The following is a 24,522-nucleotide window of genomic DNA, read 5'->3' as shown; positions in this document are numbered from 1 at the left end:
CACCAGCAAAGAACAGAGAGGAGCAGGAGGTTCTCATAAAGAAGAAAGGTTGGTTTCCTTTATGAATGCCTGAGAAGTTTTTCTCTAGTCCTTGATTCATCTTGGTCCCTGAAGGTTAGAAAAATCAGGTTATCCAAATGCGTTAATGGAGAGATTCATCTCCCTCTAGAGCGTAGGTTACACTAAACTGCTTGTTCATTAATCCCCAAGGCTTAAGGTGATATTTTTCACACTACAACTTCTGAAGCACAATTGAATCATCTGCTTTAATGTAACAAGTCTTTCTTGCCGGGAAATATGTATCACTTCACTAAACACAAAGAATTCAGTGATGCTGACAAAAGGTTATGTATAATTAGAGACAACAAATCACCGCATGTTTCATTGTAAACTTGACCTTGTCAGCTAATTCTTGGTCAGAATACGTAATGAATAATGTTTAATGAAGATGGATTTTATAAATATCAAGCATCTCATGCACTTCTCAAATATGGATTTGTCAGCAGAAGTTGCTTTCACACATTCTTCCACCGCAAAAATCAAATCCCATCTCTCCTATTCTGTTCTCTTATCATTGACTCTGTTGTCTACTAAACTGACCAAGTACTGGCCATTACCAAATTGAGTACATACTAACCAGTGGTATTATTATTTATTGTGATCGCTTCTCAGCCTTTTGGCTAAGATTAAGTGTATTATTTATTGTGCTTGTATCTTTATTTTTTTTTAAAGGATACTGAAGTTTTTCAGAATGGAAACATCTAAACCATCAAAGGATATAACCATTCATTGTAGAACTGCCATGTGTAGTTGCTTAGGTATGTTCAGAATGAGTATGGTTGATGCCAATCACATTGTCAGAGCAGCCTGAATATTTCCATTATTAATAGGGTGGCTGATAGAAGATTACACACAATGCTACCAGTAGAACAAGATTATATGTACAGCAGGAAATGCTATATATATAATAGATGTTATCAATTCAGCTAATGATTGAATAGTTTTCATTTTCTTTAGTACTGGTTATTTGGTTTGCTAAACACGAGGTTTTTGGTAATAGTTCAAAGTTTGATATACAATATAAGGAGGTAAAATATATGTGTATTTAATTTAAACAATATAGAGCATACTATGTTTTGGTGATAAGAATTATTTTTTATGTCTTCATGGATGGTTTATTTCCCTTGTTCTGCTCTACATCTCTCCTGAGCAGGCACAGGAGGTCTAACAGCAAGGTCATGTAGCTGACCTCAGCACAGAGAGCCAGTATGATCAATAGTAGCTGTGACTTTCAACCTCTCTCCCATTTCTCTCTACTGTACTTTTATAATTTCATTCCAAAAGTCAGTATTGCTTATGCATCTGCCCCTCAGTTTATTCCTTCCTGATGAGTTTACTGATGGTTCCTGGGATCTGCCATGTGCTGTGTGGCTGATGTTCTGGAAAAGTGATGCTGTAGTATGTCAAGGAAGAGACAGAGAGCAGGGAGGAGAGAGGAAGAGAGAGATCACATATACACACTCACACACCAACTCATCTTGGTATGTTTCAATTTAAAAATTTTGTAAGATAATTACTTGACTGTATCTAAGCTCAGCTTGAAAACTACTTTGCAGTTGTAAGAATAAAAACTTCAGATGTGAAAATACATATTTTTTCATCACAAAGTCATAGAAATTGTAGAACCATTATTTTGTGGAGTCTCACCTACTCATTTTAGAAATGAGGAAAACAACATGTGGATTTTATTTAAAACAAGATATGTATTTTATTTAAAACAAGATATGGATATTTAACAAAGTTAAATAACTTGGCTTTTGACATGTAAAAGTACATGTGATCCAAGAGAGAAACCATAGTTTTTTTTCCTTCTATCATATCCTGCTGACTCCAAATTCTACACAGCAGCAATGCCAACAGTTTTATAAATAGTATTTTCTCTACAGTACACCACAAGTGAGGAACTGGAAAAGTATGCTATTTTACATTTTGAGCAAAAGAGCAAGTGAATGGTGAGTGGAGAGGTGGATCACAGAGTGACTTTGGAAAAGGAAGAATAAGAAGTAGTATAAAGAGTCAAGTTCAAACCACTGGCAATCCGCGCTCCTTTCTAGGTGGCTCCTATAGACAGCATCATTAAAGGCAACACTGAATTTCTTCAGCTTTCATCACTTGTGCAATATGGATATCACCTGCCACCTACTTGAGGAAGTGGTGACAGGTACCTGGCTTCAGATGAGACCCTCATCTCGGTTGTAAACAGATTCAAGTAGAAGAAGCAATGTAATCTAACCATGCAATCCAGCTTCCTTTATGCCCTGTGTCCTAGTTTATTTAATCAGAAACTGTTCTTTCATTTGTTTTTAAAAAGTACAGTGTGAAGGGCTTCTAATCAGCCCAGTTAAGCAATGTTACATATTAATACTTGAACTGCAGCAACATTATTAGAAAACAATCTTTAGTAACAGCAGAATGAAAATATCTTCTTTAAAAAACATGTTCATAAGCAAGAAGAGAGATTGGCTTTCCTAGAAAAAAGCTTTTAATGGGAATTTCATTGTGTCATTAACACATTCAATTTCTTGACACGTTGTTGTTCCTGGCAACAGAAATATTAATATATTATGATATAGACAAAAGACAGATATGATATAGACAAAAGACAGCATTATCAGTTTAGCCAATGATTGAATTGCTTTTGTTTTCTTATAGCATTCGCTTCTTGGCTTGTTGAAAATGGGGCAGTTAATAATAGTCCAAGTTTTGCCATAAAATTAGGAAGCAGAGATCGACATCTGTACACATTTTTGCCTATTTTTATTGGACAAGTTAACACACACACACACACACACACACACATAAACACTGCAATGTCTTGTTTCACCATAAAGACAACAAAATTGGGGCATGTTACAAAAGTGCACTTTGGCTTTCATTTTTGAAGTTCTTGATTTCTTTTCAGTTTCAAAAATAGACTTTCCATGGATAACTGGGAAAGGCATGAACTGAAATACGGAGCCCCGCAGAGAGCACTGTGTCACTGATTTCAGCTCTAGAATGGCCTTTGAACACATTTTCAGGCTGTCTCCTTCAATTCAAGCAGGACGATGATGTGAATTGGCTTTGCATGTACCAGACACTAGGCAGTTGCTTTATGGGACAGTGTTCCAGACGTTCCTCTCCCAGTGGATCCTCCTGAAGTTTTAGGAAGGGCCCACTCCCAAGCTCAGGAAAGGTATGCTCTTGCAAGTGGCAGGGTTCTGTATTAGAGACAGGCATTTATAAACAAAACTACACACCTTTTCTGCCCTCTGCAGGGGAAGCAGCTTTCCCCCTAGAAATGACATGCAATGCCTATGTGCTGAATAACAGCAAGTGAATTAGAGGACATTTTCATTTCCCCCTTACAGCTTCTATTTTTTTTTAAGATTTATTTTATTCTTACTGGAAAGTCAGATATACAGAGAGGAAGAGAGATAGAGAGGAAGATCTTCTGTCCGATTATTCACTCCCTAAGTGACCACAATAGCCGGAGCTGTGCTGATCCAAAGTCAGGAGCCAGGAGCCTGCTCTGGGTCTCCCACGTGGGTGCAGGATCCCAAGGCTTTGGGTTGTCCTCCATTGCTTTCCCAGGCCACAAGCAGGGAGCTGGAAGGAAAGTGGGGCTGCGGGAATTAGAACCAGTGTCCATATGGGATCCTGATGCATGCAAGGTGAGGACTTTAGCTGCTAAGCTACTGTTCCAGGCTCGCTTTTATTCTTTTAAATTCTCTTTCCAAACACCAAATACTTCTATGAAGTGCCTGACCTACAGTAGGCACTGAAGATCCAGTTCTAACTCTGCCAGGCATGGGAAGTGTTAACAATTGGCAAGGGAATTAATTCAGTAGGGATTGTATTTGGGGCTGGAAGGTGAGCTTCTCAAGGGATCTGTTGACGGTCTGTTCTGGGTGAGCTGGGCAGGAAAGAATTTTCCAGCTACTCCATGATTGATTAGGGTTGTTGGAGAAGAAGACAGAAAGGGAGAAGAGAGGAGATCTAGGAGATCTAGATCTAGTGGTCTCTTACCTGAGCCCTCAAGTCCTTTGCAAAGATATTAACTTATATACTCAGAGCCTTCTCTTTCTCTTTTTAAATTCTAGGCTGTTTTATTTGTTTAATTTAAAGACAGATCTGCAGAGAGAAGAGACATAGAAATATCTTCCATCTGCTGGTTCACTTCCCAAATGGTCTCAATGGCTAGAGCTGAGCTGATCCAAAGCCAGGAGCCAGATGCAGGGCCCCAAAGCTTTGGGTTATATTTTACTGCTTTCCCAGGCCACAAGCAGGGAGCTAGATGGGAAGTGGAGCAGCTGAGACACAAACTGATGCCCATATCGGGTCCTGGCACTTGCAAGGTGAGGACTTAGCTGTTGAGCCATAATGTTAGGCCCTTTTCTCTCTCTTTTTAAGGATTAATTTTTATCTGAAAAGCAGAGTTACAGAGAGAGGGAAAGACCCAGGCAGTCTATGAGAAAAGGCATGGAGGCAATTAAATACACACCTTACTCTGGAACCTAGGGAGACTTGGTGTGCCTGGAACTCATGTCCTGAGATGAGGTCCAGTGGAAGTGGCCAGCTGGAAAAGAAAGGCCTCTCTGCCAGCTCCTACCAGGTTCATCCCGGGAATGTGGTGAACAAACATAGTCTCCTGTTTTCATGAGGTCTCACACTCTAAGGCAAAGAGATTTCTCACCAAGAAATCATACAACTACCTATGGAATCAAAACCCTGGTGAGTACCAGGAAGGAGAAACACAGGATCCAATATGAGGCCTCATCCAGTCTGAGATGGGGATGGAGAAAGCCCTTGTGAGGAAATTACACTTCGTAGAGGCACTTCCAGCCCGGTGAAGGATGGGGCTCTTGAGTTAGGACAGAGGAGGCTGACAAGGGGAAGCAAGTGTTTTAAGAACCTGGAAGTGCAGGTGCAGATGCCAACAAGCATTTCAGGAACTACAAGAAGCTGGTGTGGGTGATGCTGTAGGGGATTGGAACCTGGAGACCCAGGATACTGTAGGAAAAGCAACGATTTAGTTTTCTGTCATGCTAAGGACACTGGCGCTTTGCCTGCAGGACAGTCACTGCAGAATTTCATTATTTTGTTTTGTGCCAAGGAAGCACGGTGATTAAATCTGTGTTCCATAAGGATCTCCATGGCAGCAACAGGATTCATGACAGGCAGGGGAGGCCAGGGATGAAGAATGACAAGGCTTCCCACAAGGGCAGCGGAAATAGAGAGGGCCTGGATTCCTAGTGTGTTCCTGGAGAATAATGGTAGTGGGGTAAGAGGGCAAGAACATTGCTGCCAGATCTCTGGGAAACATCAAAGTCATTTTCACAGCATGGGTGTGGGTGCTGTGGGGCAAAGAGTTCAACAGAAGGGAAGAGAAGAGGGACAAAACCTGGAGGCTGTAATTCATAGAGCAGGGGCCACAGCCATAACTGGTTTCTTGGGTGAGTCACTGATATTTCCAAGCCAGGAGATTTTACCTATGAATGCAAGACTTGACTGTATTTCAGGAAATTCAAGGACCCAGCACCACTTCCTTAATGGCAGCAAGAGCCTGAAGCTGTGTGGTGGCTGCCTGCTGTGAGGCAGGCATCATTCATTTCTGGTTTATCATAGTCCCTTTCAGCCTCGTTATGCACCAATGATATTTATGATAGATAGAGCAGGTGTATTTGAAGGTGACAGCAGGGCCCAGCTTTCAGGGTTCTCAGCAGTGGAATGGAGCCAACAGAAGCTGAAGATTTAAGTAGACTCCTCTGCTCATATGTTGAGAAGTGGAGGAAGGAGAGAGTAGGCACCTAGAAAATACCACAGTGACTAAGCCCCATGAACCCCATCAAGGATTTCAAGAGAATGAGGACATGGTACCTGTCCCCAGGTGTTTATTAGCACAGAAGTCAGCACAGCTGCATCACTGCCTGGCAGGCTTTCTTGGAGAAACGCCACCAGTGGATCACCAAGTGCCAAGGTTGGGGCAAAAGAGGGAGCTTGACTTAGCTGCTCTACTCCCCTGTTTCAGCAAATTCAGTGTAAACAGCAGTTAGCTAACTATTTTTACAGCAAATTTTAAATAAAATATTAACTTAAAAAGCATGAAAGTCATCACTTTTTCAGATTAGCAGCAGTCTGGTTCACATAGTTTTACACGACTGTCAATAGTCTACCTTTCCTGCAATGGACATCTCTTCCAAATACCCCTGGAAGGATGGGCAGGTGAGTTTACATTAGTTATTTGTGGGGCATTCCCAGAAACACTCACTACCTTGCCTTTCTTATAATTCTGCCTTTCTGTAAAGCTATTTTTAGGAGGTGTCAAGCAGCGGTTTAGAACTTGATATGCTTTGCCTGTTTCTCCCCCTATCCAAGCTTTTGGTCTTTACCCTTTGGGCTATATCTGATATCAAGATTTGACAGCCAGCCACACAGAATTGACAGTTGGAGCCAAAAGGGACCAGTCAGTTGGCCCAGAATCAGAGAGAGCATGGAGAATAAAAGGAGGTTCAAGGACAGAATGTTCAGTACCATCTAACTTAAGGGCATGAGCACCCTGGCTCCCAGAGGGCTCAAGGACTGGCTGCCAGGTGTGGCTGCTGAGGAAGAGAACGGGCCAGAGCACACAGGAACTGTAGGCTGGCATGCAGCGGTGACCCAATGCAAGGGGATGCTTCCTCCAGACGTCGTAACAGAAACTTGTAAGAATTGGGGATCTGAAGAACTGCATTTTGTTTTTTTTTAATAGCTGAGTAGTATTCCATGGAGTAGATGAACCATAGCTTTCTTATCCAATCCTCTGTTGATGGGCATTTTGGCTGTTTCCATGTTTTTGCAATTACTGATTGTGCTGCTATGAACATAGGAGTGCATGTTGGTTTCTCATAGAACAAGTGTTCTGGATATATTCCTAGGAGTGCTATAGCTGGGTCATACGGTATGTCGAGTTTGAGTTGTTTGAATATTCTCCATACTGATTGCCATAGAGGCTGTGCCAATCTGCAGCCCCACCAGCAGTGGAGTAGGGTTCCTTTTTCCCCGCAACCTCGCCAACAAGTGTTGTTGGTGTTTTTCATGTGGGCCACCCTTACTGGCGTTAGGTGGTATCTCATTGATGTTTTAATATGAATTTCCCTTATTGCCAGGAAGCTTGAGCATTTTTTCATATGTTTATTTGCCATTTGGGTTTGTTCCTTTGTGAAATGTCTGCCCATTTCCCGTGCCCATTTCTTGAGTGGCTTGTTTATTTTGGTGTTTTGGCTGTTTTGTAATTCTTTGTATACTCTGGAGATTAGTCCTCTATCACCTATGTCGTGTGCGAAGATCTTCTCCCATTCTGTGGGTTGCTTTTTTACTTTATTGATTGTTTCCTTTGCTGTGCAGAAGCTTCTTAGTTTGATGAAGTCCCATTTGTTTATTTTGGTCTCAATTTCTACTGCTTTTGGAGTCTTTTTTAGGAAGTGAGGGCCTACCCCTAAGTGATGCAGTGTGTTTCCAACATTTTCTTCCAAAAGTTTGAAGGTTTCTGGATGCAGGTTTAGATCTTTTATCCATTTAGATTTGATCTTAGTATATGGTGAGAGATGTGGGTCTATCTTTTTGTTTCTACAGGCTATCAACCAGTTGTCCCAACAGCATTTATTGAAAAGACCTTCCCATTTGCCTGGATTATCGTTTGTCCTTTTATCAAAGATTATTTGACTGTATCTGTGTGGGTTCCCTTCTGGTGTTTCTATTCTGTGGCCAAATGGGCCAAACTGGAAACCATAATGCTAAGGGAAATGAACCAATCCCAAAAGGTTAGGTACCACATGTTTGCCTTAATTTAATATGATATGATGTTCAGCATATCATGTTATGTTATGGATATTATGTCATTTGTAGTATATAAACTAAAATTGAACTGTGAATGGGGGGTCACAGAAAGTGGTTAAGAAATCGCATTTATTTTTAGCATGTTGACTGCTCAATATCATGTCAATTCAATCCATAATGATGTTAATTGTTGCAGATGGTATATTAGTGCTTTTATTTGACCGGGAAGATGCTCTGCTGACTCTGCCCTCAGACCAGAGAGGGTCTTCCCAATAAGTAGATGGACTTGTCTGGACTATGGGATGTTGGACTCTATGCTTAGCAAATTCTTGCAGGGAGGGAACTTCAACTAAACTTGAACTATGGTTATGCAGCGGGGTGGAGGAACCCACCATGGGGGGGTAGAATCCCAGATTCTATGTAATTACAACACAATGTAATTAATGAATAAATTTAATAAAAAAAAAACAAAAAAGAATTGGGGATCTGGAGGAACTATGGCATTTCATTGTTGTACATAATAATTGCATGATTTCCTTTAGCTTTTTGGTCTATTACAATCATATGGATCCTATGTCACCTTGTAACTGTCTGCTAATTTCCATGTGCAATGACAGAAAGCAGACTAGAACTATAAAAGCACAGATTCATAGTCCTCATCTATCTTGTTTTGTCCCTTTATTTTTAAACCAGAAAGCACAAGGCTCAGAGGCCAAGGCTGTCCTGAAAACCCGACAGCAGTTGTTGAGCTTCAGCCATGCACGCAAGCCCCAGACATTTGGTGAGTTATCCTGCCGGACTGCCACCCCAAGGACTCAGCGACTCACCTGCTGGTGCCTCTTTATTGGGAAACAACTTGTTGTCAACTGCCAAGCTGATGTCATAGAACACTGCATCCTCATCTCGGTCAGCATCAAACTGAGGAGAAATCAGGACAGACACATTTGGAACAGGAGAATACACAAATCAGTTAATTGTAAACAATAATGAACGTGCATCACACAAACTGTCCTTAATGAAGCAAGGCAGGAGGAATAAAAGTATTTGTGTTTGTAATCAGATATTAAAAAGGTTTTTAAGCCCATATCTCATATCAAATAAGGTTATTAGATTGAATGTACAGCAAATAAAATGTGAGGTATGTTCTTAATCTATTAATTCGACAGAAGGTGTAGAATGAAACAGCCCTCCCCCCATCTAGTACTTCCTCAAATGAAAATTGAAGTGGAGTGAGGAAACTGTGGGTCAGGAAAACAATCCAGGCCTTCCATGTAGATCATTATCACTGCCTCACAGGATGAGCACTAGCAGGAAGCTGGAATCAGGAGACAAAGCTAAACCCAGACACGTCAATGCAGGGTTCAAGAACCCTAACCAGCATCTTCACTGCTAAGCCAAATTCCCAGCCGTGTAGGTTTGAATACTGATTTTACTGTTCTCTAAAACTTACAAGCTCTTAATTGTTTCAAAATCACATGTGGTTACCTTTATTACTTTTCTATTTCCCAAAGCTTTCAGTGGTTTAACTCTTTTGTTCCTTTAGGCTTTAAATCACTTCATGATATTATAATAATATATAATGCATTGCACATACTTAAAGTGCATAAATCATTATTTCTGATATGTGTATATTTATGAAGCCACTATAAAAGCCAAAATACTGAACTTACCCCCCACCCCGCCACCTCAACTTCCTCAGTTCCCTTTCCTCCTTTCCTTCCCATCCCAAGTAACAACTGATCTGCTTTCTGTAACTGCATATTATTTTGAATTTTTTAGACTTTCATATAAAATGGATCATATAGTAAAAAAAGAAATCTTTTCTGTCTGAATTCTTTCACTTGACACACTTATTTTGAGATTCATCACTATAGCTGCAGCTCATTCCTTTTCATTGTTTAGTCTTTTTTTTTTATAATATAGAGAGAATAACTTCACAGGGTTCATAGAAATGGAGTTAAAAGATAATCATTTAAAAATGCAAGGCGTATTTCTCAATGTAATTTCCATCAAGAGCAAGACACTTATGTAAATAATAATCTATCTATAAAGGACTGAGGGCCCCAGGGAGTTATGCAATCTCTTTAACATTATTAACTGAAAGAGAATGGCTGCTTTAAAATGAGTTATTTTTTTAAAATTTGGAAACAAAACAGAAGGAGTCAAATCAGGACTGATTTCCCACAGGGAAAAAGCTTGCAAAATTGCTCATTTGAGGACAGGAATGAGCAGCTGCATTATCTTGATGAAGAAGGATTACCTGGTAAAGCTATCTTAGTTGCTATTCTCTTGCAGATTTGGTTAACTTTCTCAAAGCACTCTTGTGATAAGACATTATTATTCTTTGGCCCTCCAGAAAGTTAGGGAGCAAGATGCTATGGGCATCTCCCAACTCTTTTCCCATCACCGTTTCACTCTCACTCTCTCTTTTCTTAAGGATGTATTTATTTTTATTGGAAAGACAGATTTGCAGAGAGAAGGAGAGACAGAACCTTTACTCTTGACTAGTCTGCTTTTGCTGTGATGGAACCACTTCTACCTCTTGGTAGCACTGCTTTGATTGTATTTTTGTCTTTAGAATCATATTGTAAAGTCACACTTCAGCTCCTGTTCCTAGTTCTTTGAAGATAGGCTTCGTGATCTGCATCTCACTTGCTTAAACTTTCCAAGAAAGTTTCTTCTTTGCAGTTGATCTTCCCACAACAGTTTTGCCACCAACAGAAAACAAGTTTCACTTTCCAATTAGAATAGTCAAATTTAACCAGTTGTGATGTGTCTTGGGGTGCCTATTCTGCTGTGAATTATCAGTCCTCCAAAATTAGTACATAAAGAGATTAATTTTTTCCTTGCAAATTGGTGTGTATGATCTGTTGCCATAGCTTCATTCTCAACAGCATCTTGGATCCCTAAAATGAGCGATCTGCTTGGAAGCTGACAATTTTCCTGGGCCAGTGTCCCTATAAACTTTTCATACAGCATCAGTAATTTCACCAAAGCCTTATCATAATCTGTGTTTGTTCCTGCTTCAATTTTAGCACAGTTCATGTTGCTCTGATAGAGGTATTTTTTTAAAAGATTTATTTATTTTTATTGGAAAGGCAGATATACAGAGAGGAAGATCTTCCTTCTGATGGTTCACTCCCCAAGCAGCCGCAATGGCTGGAGCTGAGCCAATCCGAAGCCAGGAGCCTCTTCTGGGTCTCCCACGCGGGAGCATGGCCCCAAGGCCATCCCCAACTGCTTTACCAGGCCACAGGCAGGGAGCTGGATGGAAAGCAGGGATGCAGGGATTAGAACCGGCGCCCATATGGGATCCTGGCACACTCAAGGCGAGGACTTTAACTGCCATGTTATTGCACCGGGCCCTGATAGGAGTATTTTTCAAGCTGATGTCTTATGCTTCTTAGTTCCTAAAACTAGATCCTGTTTAGACATGTGATAACAAGTTTTACAAGTTTATTTTAGTACAAAAGAAATTGAAATACATGCATAGTTTTTTATGATATGCATTTTCTGTGGAGCTTCTGCAGAGTACTCATATTCTGAATTCTCTTCTGGGTATCTTTTACCTACGACATTGCAGTTTTTATCTTCATATGTCTATTTGAGTGTTTAAAAACAAATCTTTTGTGTCTCTATTTCATTTGCAGAATGTGTGAAATACAACTATAATCGCTATTCTTTGAAAGTGATTTATTTATTATTTATTTATTTTGGTGAAAGGTGCAATGACCGAAAAAGAGTGAGACAACAGACAGATAGTCAGCTAGAAATCTACAGTCTTCTGGTTCTTTCTCCAAATGACCACAGCAGCCATGGCTGGGCCAGGTGGAAGCATTGCCCAAGAACTCTATCCTGGTGCCCAGCAGAGTGACAGGGCCCAATTACCCGAGACATGCTCTGCTGCACAGAAAGCTGGGTCAGAAGCAGAGTGGTCTGGAGCTTTGATATGGGATGCTGAGGCTGTAAGAGACAACTTCACCATCTGCACCACAACATCAGCCCCCTAGTAACTGTTTGACTGCCCTCGTCTGATAATCATGACATTCTGCTAATTCTAAAACTTGAATCTGTTCTGATTGATTCCCCCCTCCACCCACTTCCACCTTGAGAGTGGTGTCTGGCGCTCTCAGCTCCATCTTCCAATCCCAGCATCCTTAGCCTCCACGAGGCTTTCTTTCCCTGAGCTACAGACTGAAAACTCCACAGGCAGTCCATGGAGACAGTCACAAGGACCACTGCGACTGGTCCCTTTTTCTCATGACATTGCTTCATGAACAGAATCTTGAAATTGTTTTCTGAATTGAATCCCCCTGCCTTTATTCTTTTGATTTGTTTCATGTGGGAGGAATAGTCCAGGATTTTACATCCTGACTTGGTCAAGTGTAGAAGCCTTAGCCCTTAGCTTTCAATTTTAGTATCTTGAAACTATTTCAGAATATCTAAATGATGTATTTGTGTGTGGGTCTTCACAGTAACATGCTTCCTTATTTTTAGTGAGGGAAACTTGGAAAGATGAAAGGTAGAAGCCGAGTTCCTTATGTCACTTGATATAGTAAAGGCACAGGTAACATCTATGTAATACTTCAGAGTGTTTTTTTTTTTCTGTCACTTCAACCCAAGTGAAAGGTGAGGCAGACAGGTGCTTTCCACTTCACAGTTGAGGAAATGTCTACTCAAAGTTGCAAAGACCTAGGTCTATCTTTTGGACTGGCATTGTCACCTCATTTCAGATGGCCAGTTCAAGTTCCAGTAGCTCTGTTCCTATTGGAATTCCTTGTCTGGGAAGGTAGTGGAAGATGATGGCCCAACTGCTTGGATCCTTGCTACCTCATATGGGATCCTTGCTACCTGTATAGGTGGCATATGATCATTACAGTAAAGCAAACAGTGTTCTCCTGCTCCAATAGTGCAGGAAAAATGATCAGAATGAAGATATTTCATTTCTAGCACACTATTGTGTTTGATGATTTCATGAAGTTATATGACATTTGCTGAATGGCTACTATGTGTCTCTTCAACTGACCACTGGAACTTGAGACATGTGAATGTGGAAAAAGAACATTCACACAATCACCTCAACTCTGGGTCATAAAATGCTGCTGAGATCAATTTTTCTGTCATATCCAGGTCACAGAATTAAACTTGCTCATCATACTTGCTCATTTCCTACAACCTTCCATGTCTACAACTCCAGATTGGCATGGAGGACTTCTTCCTACTCATTTACCAACGATCAGAACATGAGGATATAGAGAATATGCTAGTGATAACTTGTCATTACAATTGCCACTTAACTGAGAAAGACTTTTTAAAAAGGACTTATCTATTTTTATATGAAAGTCAGAGTTACAGAGAGAGAAGAAGAGACAGAGAGAAAGAGATTGTCCATCTGCTGGTTCATTCTGCAAATGGCCACAATGGCTGCAGCTGAATTGATCTAAAGTCAGAAGCCAAGAGCTCGTCTAGGGCCCCCAGATGGGTTCAGGGTCCCAAGTGTTTGGGCCTTTTTTTGTTGCTTTTCCAGGCCAACAGCAGAGAGCTGGATTGAAGTGGGGAAGTTGGGATTCAAACCTGTACTCATGTAGGATACTGGCATCAGAGGCAGAAGCTCAGCTTACTATGCCATGATGCTGGCCCCAATGGCACATATTTTTACAGTGTGATGAATTCAGTGTTGCAGAGATGGCAGGAATGGAGAAAAAAAACTTGATTTTAAGTCAGCAAACATTTTTTCATTCTTGTTTTGCACAAACCACATGCATCAATAGTTCTTAAACAGAAGTGTCCCTCATCCACCCTGGTAAATTTGGCATCACTGGTTGTTGCACTAGCAGGGATAAACGGCTGCTTGCTGAGTATGCCGTGAGAAGACAGCCATCAGGGACTGGCTCTCAAACTCATGTTGACATGTTAGCCCCAAACTCCAAGTTATGCACCATGGCCAGCCTCCTCTGGGATGCCACACTATTGCGGCTGCCTGGTTCTGCACTGTGAATCTCCAACTTGTAAGTGGAAATCTTTGCTTTCCTTAGAAGCTACTCATTCCCACCTAATTTAGTTAATGCAACAAAAAGCTGACTACTCAGCCATACTCAAAATAATTACCCTATCTAAAAGTTACAAGGAACAATATTGATTCATGGGCCAGGAGTAGTTTGAGATCTAACTGTATGGGAATAGGGCAGGTGAGGTCTAGAGTTGCTCCCAGCTCTGAAATTCTGTGACTAGGGGACATTTTATCTTTTGGGTGACTGGTATCCAATGTCTGGCCATCTAAACAAAACCCTGTGCTGATCCTGAGGGACAGAAGTCACAGAAGCCATGGCCTGCCTGATCTTTTTTATGTTGCTTAATGTAACAGAGCTGGGGAGGTCAATTGGAAATTTCTAAATGAAATGCTTACAAATTCTCTAGTTCACTCACAACACATGTTTTAATTTGAATAGCAAATGCTGCAGCAGCTTTCAAAAGCATACACAATATGTCTAGATTAGAAAAGAAAATTAGAGTAGAGAGAGTAGAATTATGCACCATCTGAAGAGAAAGTCACAAGGATGGATTGAATCTCTAATGACACAAATGAGATTTTGTTTTGTTTTCTTTGGGTTCTGATTTTCAGAACATAACAGGCTGCAAGAATCTTTATCCTAGAGTCAGGGCCTTCCACATTCTTCCCTGTGCTAGCCCAATCTGAAAAATATCCTGAGAACAGAAAAAGGATGGCACCAATTCAATCTCCCAATCAAGGGTCTACTTTAAACAAGACTGCCCTCCCTTTTTTAATCCCTCTCCATTTTAGCAGGAGATACAGTGATGGTGTTATTAGTATTGTTTCAGTTTTATATATCCCATCAGTATCATTCCCAAACATCATATGAACCTCTTGAAATTTTTATTTCTCCTTTGTCACCAGCAAGGGATGTTAATTAAGTACTGGCTCTGCCAGTAGTTTCCTTATTTGCTACTGGAGGTTCCTTAGTATGCAAATAATTGCCCCTTAAAGTTTCCTTCAATGTTTGGAGACTTCCCTCTGAAACAGTGATTGGTTGGTGTTCTCTCGGCAGTTATCCTGTTTTTTTCAGCTAAAAATGGCCAATTGCACTAAAATAGTAATAGCTGAAAGCTCACGGTGCCTGGAGGGAAATCTGTAATTATCTGTGATATCTGTAATGCCTGTTTAGCATTACTCTGCAGAACCATATATCTAAAGCTTCATAATCAGTTACAAAATTTGAAAAAGAAACACTTGGGGGATGTGCAGGTTGGGGATAATTCTCCGAGAAAATGCAATTGATTTCATGCTTTGATGAGAATTCTCATGCTGCAATCTTGTTGAGACAAGCTCTGTAGGACATGGTTACTTTAATTTAAAATTTTTATTTACTTTTGTTGGGTGAGAGAAGGGAGAGAGAGAGAGAGAGAGAGAGAGAGATCTCCTTTCCAATGGTTCACCCCCAAATATCTGTAAGAATCAGGACTGGGTGGGGCTGATGCAGGCAGTTTTTGGCAGGAACACAATTATTTCAGCCAACACTGCTACTTCCCAGGGTCTATGGGAAACTGGATTTGGGGAGGTGAGGTGGTGGGGAGAGAGAGAGAGGAGTATTTTCCATATGCTGGTTCATGCCCCTGGGTCAGGCTAAAGCCAAGAGTCAGAGCTCTATACAGGTATTCCTTATGCGTGATACCTTTGCGCCGTCATCTTCCTCTGCTCTCCTGGGCACACAAGTGGGGAAGTTGCACAGGAGTGAAGCTGCTGGGATTTGAACTGGTCCTCTGAAATGTGATGGCTTAACCCCTTGTGCTAAAACACTGGATTCCCAAAGCAGACATGTTAATGGAATGAATGAGGGGGAAAATGTAAAAGAAGACAAAAGTAAAATCAGATATAACATTGTATGCTAAAGAGTCAGTACTGAACAGCTGAAAACTTACATCTATATAACTGCTTTAATTACCAATTAAGTCTCTATTATGCAGAATCTTTCACTGGCTATTTACGTTAGAGATAGTGTTAGGAAAATATCAACATATACGGATATTTTAGTGAAGACTACTGGAATATTTATGAAATATTTTAAGAAAAAATTTGTCTCTGAACTTGTAGCAATTGATTTATCCTGCCACAGAAACTCAGAAAAGAAGATTAACATTTACTACATTAACTCAGGGGACATTTTTTAGAATTTTCATTAGCATTCTACAATAATAAGGTTCTAAATAAGGCACCAGGTGCCCTAACCTTTTACTGAGCAACTAGTGTATACCATATGCTGCATTAGACATTTTCTGTATACTTTTGTTATCATTCAATCCTGTAATAACATGAAAGGGGTATCATTATAGCCATTTCACATATTCAAAAACAGCCTCATTGAGATTCAGTAACTTGTTTCAAGTTGTCTAAGTGGTTGAGATAGGAACCAAGTCTCCATCTTTCTGTGTTGAGCCATGAGCTCTACAATTACCTTCTGTCACATGAATATAGCCTAAGATCTTAACTGGGCACTTGCAAGACAAAGCAGGGCTTCTAGAGGTACTCTTAGGATGGACTCCAGGAGTCCTCAGAAACTAAGCCAAGCCAGTTTTGGAAGAAACATACTCAGATATTCTTTACCTTATTCCCCATCTGCGGACTGAGCAGGTGATTTTGTTTATCTACATGATGCCTATACAGTGTTATGTGATAGAAGGACTTCCTTGCTGGCTAGCCAGAAGCATCCAGAGAAGAAAGAATGGGTCAAATTGACCACAGCATATAAAGAGCCTTTCAACTGCCAAGGGAGCTTTCTTAAAGTGATTGGCTTCAAAGAGAAAGTGCTACCTACCATTCAGCAATCCTTTTTTGTCTACTGTTTGCACTAGTAACACCACACTGTCACCATCTAAAACTTCTGCCTGCAAACAATCTTGCCTTTTAGTTTGCAGAGAGAACTGAGGACATTTAGTGTGGATTCTAATTCTGTTTTTCTCCTCTCATTGCTGTTCAATCTTTCTCACAAATCAAAGGGCAGAACTGCCCCTGATCCCAGGGCCTCCCTGGGGTGGATGAGGAGATATTCAATAAGGATCTGTCTGTGGTTGGGAATTTCTTCTTCTTCTTTTTTTTTAAAGATTTATTTATTTCATTGGAAAGGCAGATGTAGAGAGGAGGAGAGACAGAGAGGAAGATCTTCCGTCGGATGATTCATTTCCCAAGTGGCTGCAATGGCTGGAGCTGAGCCAATTTGAAGCCAGGAGCCAGGAACTTCTTTTCAGGTCTCCCACGTGGGAGCAGGGTCCCAAGGTCTTGGGCCGTCCTTGACTGCTTTTTCAGGCCACAAGCAGGGAGCTGGATGGGAAGTGGAGCTGCCGGGACCAGAACCGGGGCCCACATGGGATCCCAGTGCGTTCAAGGAGAGGAACTTAAACCACTACACTATCACGCTGGGCCCTGGAATTTCTTATAGAAGTTGCACTGGTGTTGCCCAGGTTCCTTCCACTAGCAGCTAGAGACTTAGCTGACCAGCTTAGTTGTACTTCCTCATATCCCAGCCAGGACATTGGCTCCCCTGACATCTATGAATGGGAAGAAGCACCCAGCCTCCTTTTCTTGCATTGGTTGCTGTGGTTGCCTTTTTAGGGGATAATGAATCCCAAAGCATCCAGAACAAAAAGTGAAAGGCAGATCTTAGGCCATGCGGATGGTTTCTGCTGAAAGGGAGAGCCAATGTGTAAAGATACACAAATCAGCGATAGAAATCAGGGTTTGAAATAGTTGTTAAGCTGGAGGGTGTCAATAGCAACTGATCATTTTAAAGTTTGTAGACACAGTTACAGCCCGAGGGCAAACGTCCTTTGACTCATGTCCATATCATGAGTGGAGAGCAGATGTCCAATATTTTGCTCACTGATCTGGAGGCACTGTGAAGATCACTTTTAACTTAAACACGAAAGGTACACATGCTCTACAGGAGATAGCTAAAGGAAACACTAACTTAGTGAGTGACTAAAGATTTAAGATTTACTGAAATGACCTTGACTAGATGATGCATTGTTTCTCAGCTAACAGTAAATTAAAAAGTAGAATTGTGGCCCACAAACTAGGTTGATAAATTCCGTTGATGAATAAATGTTTAGAATGTGTCTTGGGAATCAATATGGATTCTAGTTGTTCACTCATCACACTCACATGATGCAATTAAGTTCAATAAAGATTTATTGCACCTTGTGCTGGGCATTGGATTGAAGACACATGGCAGGAAGCTGAAGTCACGCCAGCTCCTCTGTACCTAACGAAGTGTAAGGAAGATGAACATGTTTGGGAAAGGCTTGGTAATGAAAGGGTCAGAGAACAGTGCAGAAGAAAAGATATCATCATTGTAGACAAGGATTAGTCTGGGCATTTCCTAATTTTCCCTAGTGCATTCTGATTTCCTACTGCACACTGCATTTCCTATTGCATTCTTGCAATCAGATACTTGTCAAATTTAATTAACCTGAAATTTGAAGTAATTAAAACACCTCTTTTCCCTATTTGCTGTTCTCTCTTCCAACAGTTCTAACAATCTGAGGATGATGAGTAAAACTTTGCCAAGAAAGCTTCCAAACTATAGAAATTAGAGACACAGAAATCCGATTTCAGCCTCATTTGACATTGGGCACCTTTCCTAATTAGAGGCTCTGCTCTCTGTGTTCAAGCGTCCTTCTGTCACAGAGCCCTGAGTGGTCCCCAGAAAGCCTGACAAAGGCTGGTGCGCAGCCCGAGTGCCAGCTGTGTGATGAGAGGATAAGCCAGGCCCTGGGAAGATCAGGCTCATTCTGTGTGCTTTTTCAAATTCCTTTTCCCCCCTCTGAGTATTAATCTTTTTTCTGTCGAGATTTTTCATATTTTGTCTAAAAATCTCTCGCTGTTGAACATTGGCTTTAATTATGTGGAAGATTTAATGCATAAAAAGTGAAATGAAGAAACCATCTTGGAAAAAGCAAAACAAAGAGAACTGTATGTTATAATAGAAACAGGTTATTACAATGAAAGATAGCCTTAATTAAGTTGAAAAAAGGTTTGGAGATTCAACCAAATTTCTCTTTAGTTCATCTGCATATCTGGGATGGCCAGTACTGACAGACTGTCCTGATCTTTACAAATCTTTAATATCACATTGAACACTTATAAGACACGTTTTATTGCAATAGTGAAGAAGCATTCTGGATAGTGAAAGAGTTCTCAGAGGCACCATGCTATCATTTCTTTCAGTCAAACAGGTTAAAATGAAGCAAATAAAATTTCTGGGAAATAATTTAATTCAGCTAAATATGGCAATGTCTTGGTTGTCATGGGTTTTATAAAGCCATTACTGAACTAATAATAATGACAAATGGTTAGCAACAGCCCGATGTAGGAGAAGCTCTGAGAGAGGTGTCCAGGGCATGGCCTGGGGAGATGGATGTGGTGATGGGGGGGGTTAGGGGATGGTCAGAGAGCAAACTTTATAGTGGCTGAGTGCTGTATTCTACTCACATTAAGTTCATGTGCGTGACAGTAATTGCCAGTTATTAATTCCTCATTGTATGCTGGTAATAGGCAGTATGCCTTAAAAAAAAAAAACCTCTCCATGAAACAACCCCAAGGTATTACTCTCAAGGAAACAGAGGTAAGATAATGCAACTGGGAAAGAACTTGGCATGTGTAAGACCTCCTTTAATTTTTGTGCTCCTAGAAACTAGGCTATTTTAACTGTGCGAGGAACAAATACTGCATTTTTAGTTACCTTAAGTTTCTCTTTTTTCTCCTTATTTTAGGCTAAGGGTCATTTCCAAATTCAAAGTCATTTACAAAAATCATCCTCATTGTTTCCTTGACCCTGATCTCCCCATCTAGTGCTTTGTGGTAAGTATAACTTGGATTCAGTTGCTCCCAAAGCAAGCTGGCCTTTGTTTCAAAACAATACTTAACAACTTAATAGCCATCGGGCCCTTTGGATAACTGAGCAACTTTGCCCCAGATTTTAGCAAAAACATAAAATCAAGTTGTTTTGAGAAAGTCAGACTTATAATATCGGGATATACCTTTAGATCTATGGGGAGAGGAAGGAAGCTAATGTGCAGGTAGACTTTTAAATCCCTTTAAGTGCTGTTGATGCTAAGACTTTATGTATGGGCCCTGTACCCAAATGGGAGACTTGGATGAAGCTCCAGGCTCCTGCCTTCGGATTGGGTCAGCACTGACCATTGCGGCAGCTTAGGGACTGAATCAATAGACAGAAGATCTTCCTTTCTGTCTCTCCTTCTGTTTGTATATCTGCCTTTCAATAAAAATAAGTAAAATCTTAAAAAAATGAATCTTTAAAAAAGAAACAGAAAAATAAGACTTCATGCAAAATTTTCTCAGTCAATATTAAAAATTACTCTTCTTGTAAAATGGTTAAACCTTTTACAACAAGCAACATGTACAAAATTAGGTTATTTACCACCCATAAGTTATATGTACATGTCATTTGTCGCACTGAGCTGAAATGGATCATATAGAAAAATAATTCCAATCGCCACATATGACTACGCATTTAGAAAACTTAGTCCAGTGTTGATTCTTTAGAATAAGATCCACATCTCTCACCATACACTAAGATCAGATCTAAATGGATAACAGATCTAAACCTACATCCAGAAACCTTCAAACTTTTGGAAGAAAATGTTGGAAACACACTGGAACACTTAGGGGTAGGCCCTCACTTCCTAAAAAAGACTCCAGATGCAGTAGAAATCAAGACCAAAATAAACAATTGGGACCTCATCAAACTAAGAAGCTTCTGTACAGCTAGAGAAACAATCAACAAAGTAAAAAGGCAACCCACAGAATGGGAGAAGATCTTCGCACACGACATAGGTGATAGAGGGCTAATATCCAGAATATACAAAGAGCTACAAAACAACCAAAATGTCAAAACAAACAAGCCACTCAAGAAATGGGCACGGGAAATGGGCAGACACTTCACAAAGGAACAAACCCAAATGGCAAATAAACATATAAAAAAATGCTCAAGTTCCCTGGCAATAAGGGAAATCCAAATTAAAACATCAATGAGGTACCACCTAACGCCAGTAAGACTGGCCCACATGAATAAAAGCACCAACAACACTTGTTGGCGAGGTTGCGGGGAAAAGGGAACCCTACTCCACTGCTGGTGGGGCTGCAGGCTGGTACAGCCTCTATGGAAATCAGTATGGAGAATATTCAAACAACTCAAATTCAACATACCGTATGATCCAGCAATAGCACTCCTAGGAATATATCCAGAACACTTGTTTTATGAGAAACCAACATGCACTCCTATGTTCATAGCAGCACAATCAGTAATTGCAAAAACATGGAAACAACCAAAATGCCCATCAACAGAGGATTGGATAAGAAAGCTATGGTTCATCTACTTCATGGAATACTACTCAGCTATTAAAAAAAAACAAAATGCAGTTCTTTGTGGCCAAATGGGCCAAACTGGAAACCATAATGCTAAGGGAAATGAGCCAATCCCAAAAGGTTAAATACCACATGTTTGCCTTAATTTAAGATGACACGATGTTATGTATAACATGTTATGTTAGGTTTGTTATATGTTGTGTATAAACTAAAATTGAAGTATAGGTGAGGTGGTCACTGAAGGTGGCTGGGAACCCGCATTTACTTTTAACATATTGGTTACTCATTACTATGTCAATTAATTCCATATTGATGTAAATTTTTGCTGATGGTATGTTGGAGCTTTCAATTGACTGGGATGATACTCTGCTGGCTCTGTCTTCAGACCAGAGAGGGTATACCTAAGAAGCCGTTGAACTTGACGGGACAATAAGATGCTGGACTCTATGTTTGGTATATGCTTGCAATGGGGAAATCTCAACTGAACTTGAGCTGTGGTTATGCAACAAGGTGGAGGAATCCACCATGGTGGGAGGGTTTGGGGAGGGGTGGGGAAAACCCAAGTATCTATGTAACTGTGTCACATAATACAATGTAATTACTGAAGTTAAATAATAAATAATTAAAAAAAAAAAAAAGAATAAGTATGGCACTGATAGATGTTTCTTTCAGGCAGTAGGTAGGTGGGCCGGTAGAGTGGAAGAGGAGGAATGAGTCAGAGAATACACACGAATAGGGTTGTATTTCACCTCATGGACACTCACGTATTTGTGTCCTGGATTTACGTCTTTGCTCTTTTCATTTCAGATCTGTTTGAACCTCTGAGAAGAACCCTTTCTCACCCTATGAAGACAGTAGCAATGGGAGATTCTGTTCTACAAGGGATGACTTTACTGGAGAATGTAGCATTGGAAGAGCCTCCTTGCCCCTCTGCTGCCTCAGGACAAGTCTGTTTCTGCTTGTATGTTTACTCCTGAAACTGGGGACATGGTCGCTCCCTGCCTCAGGGAACTCAAATGGACCAGCTTACTTAAGATATGAAGGATACACAGTACTTGTAAAGAAAGAGGCCTTTGGATTTTTAAGGAAAATATTTCATTTGTTATGCATGATTTGTAATAGAGATAAAGTCAACTAGAACTGGTCAGGAGTCTCAGAGGAAAAAGTTTAGCCTCCGAAAAACAATATTAAAGCCAAATTCAAGTTCAACTTTCAGGCTTTGCAAAATGAGATGAATGATCATACAAAAACACAGACAAAATATGTTACTTTTACAAAGTAAACAGACATTGACTTGAGTGCTAAGTGCTAAGATCAACACAGAATGAGGGCTGTCATAGAACTGCTCAGAAAAGTACAGCGGTGCAACGGAGGACAAAGAAGGGTCTACTGGTTTCAGAGCTGGAAGGATAATTATGAAGGATGTGTGGTGTGAGTGGGAGTGACTTAAAGAAAGTGTCACAGGAAATTGGGGTTTGAGCCCAATGGCTGCCCCACCAGATCTAGCCAAGACATCGTTCCTTACTGGACAATTGTTTATGAATCAAAAAGCAGACAGCCTTTTCTTAAATCTGGTTGGAGAATTTTATTTCTTAATGTCAACAATAATGCTGTGCTGTGCTTTGACTTGAGGGAAGTGATGAGGTGTTGGGTGGACCATCTGGATTCAAATTCTAGCCCTGCCATTGCTAGTCATGCAACTATAGAGGAGTTACTCGTTCTTTAGACAACTTTCCTCATGTCTGGAATGGTGGTAACAATAGTGCTGCATGTGGTTGTAGATTTTTGAAAGGGCTAAGAGAATACCTATAGAACTTGATTCATGCCATGTCCACCAGAGTGCTGGTTATTCGTGAAAAATCACATTTTTTCGAAATCCTTAAAATGTGACACTTTCTTTTAAATACATAATGTTTGCACCTCATTATGATAACCTTTTAGAGATCATTATACTTCCTTTTAAAAATCCCCTTGGTTTACATTTATTTTATAAATACCATTTTAATGATGATAAAAGTCACAAAGGCAACAAATCACCAAAATGTGCACTTGTCTTCATTGTTCCATAATCCCTTTTGGACTAACCATAGCACTAAGCCAAAGACAGTGTGCTGCACAGGAATAAATGAACATATAATTGAGTGATTATCTTGATGGGTTTTATATCAAAGAGAAGTGTAAAGCATTATAAAACTGTGCTTTAAAAAATACGAGAGTTGTCTGTATTCCCAAGTTAATTGCAGCTCAATTCACAATAGCTAAAATATGGAATCACCCCAGATATCCCAGATATGCACCAATGGACGACTGGATAAAGAAAAGATGATGTGTGTGTATATGTATATATACACACACACTATAAAATACCCAGCCATAAAAAAGAATGTCTTTTAAAAAAATATTTATGTAATTATTGGAAAGGCAGATTTATAGAGAGAAGGAGAGACAAAGATCTTCTGTCTTTACTTGTTGAATATTCTGACTAGTGGCAAATCAAGCCACTAATTAGTGGTAGATGCAGACCTTGAAAATGCTGTTGAAGAAAGGGAAGGAAGGGAGAGTTTTGGGGGAAAAAGAAATGTGATTGTTTTCTTGGAATTGTACCTGTGGGACGCATAAAATCTGTTCTCTTTTTATTAATAAAAGAAAGAAGAAAAAGAACTAGGCTAAATTTTAATGTTTATCCTGAAAGTTGATAATACCTATAGTATCATAAAATGCTTTCCTGAGTTTCAAGAGGACAACATGAGGTTGTGGGCCAAGTGATGAATTTGAATTCAGAAACTATAGCAGTGATATTAATATTAGATCACAAGAATATGTCTCCATGGTTTGTATTTTTAAAAGCAGTCTTTCCTGGGCCCGGCGCAGTAGCCTAGTGGCTGGAGTCCTCGCCTTGCGCGTCGGGATCCCATATGGGAACTGGTTTTAATCCCGGCGGCCCTGCTTCCCATCCAGCTCCCTGCTTGTGGCCTGGGAAAGCAGTCAAGAATGGTGCAAAGCCTTGGGACTCTGCACCCATGCAGGAGACCCGGAAGAAACTCTGGGCTCCTGGCTTCAGATCAGCTCAGTTCTGGCTGTTGCGGCTCCTTGGGGAGTTAATCATCGAACAGAGAATCTTCCTCACTGTCTCTTTTCCGCTCTGTATATCAGAATTTCCAACAAAAGTAAATATTTTTTTTTCTTTTAAAAGCAGTTTTTCCTTTGGCCACTAAAAAGTACTTTCTTTCTGGCACAAAATCATGACCTAATGGGCTGTCTTGTCA

At 40.3% G+C, this 24,522-nt stretch overlaps 1 protein-coding gene across 1 annotated transcript in view; it reads right to left on the bottom strand.

Annotated features, from left to right (window-relative positions):
* Window positions 1-24,522, bottom strand: part of AK5 (adenylate kinase 5) — a 275,978-nt gene that overhangs the window by 120,809 nt on the left and 130,647 nt on the right. The window contains exon 7 of the mRNA XM_058658212.1: window positions 8,685-8,775. Within this exon, the coding sequence (XP_058514195.1) occupies window positions 8,685-8,775 (91 nt within the window). The remainder of the gene's footprint in view (window positions 1-8,684; window positions 8,776-24,522) is intronic.

Source organism: Ochotona princeps, chromosome 2 (genome assembly GCF_030435755.1).
Source record: "Ochotona princeps isolate mOchPri1 chromosome 2, mOchPri1.hap1, whole genome shotgun sequence".
Taxonomy (NCBI): Eukaryota; Metazoa; Chordata; class Mammalia; order Lagomorpha; family Ochotonidae; genus Ochotona; species Ochotona princeps.
This window is presented reverse-complemented; position numbering and strand designations above follow the sequence as displayed.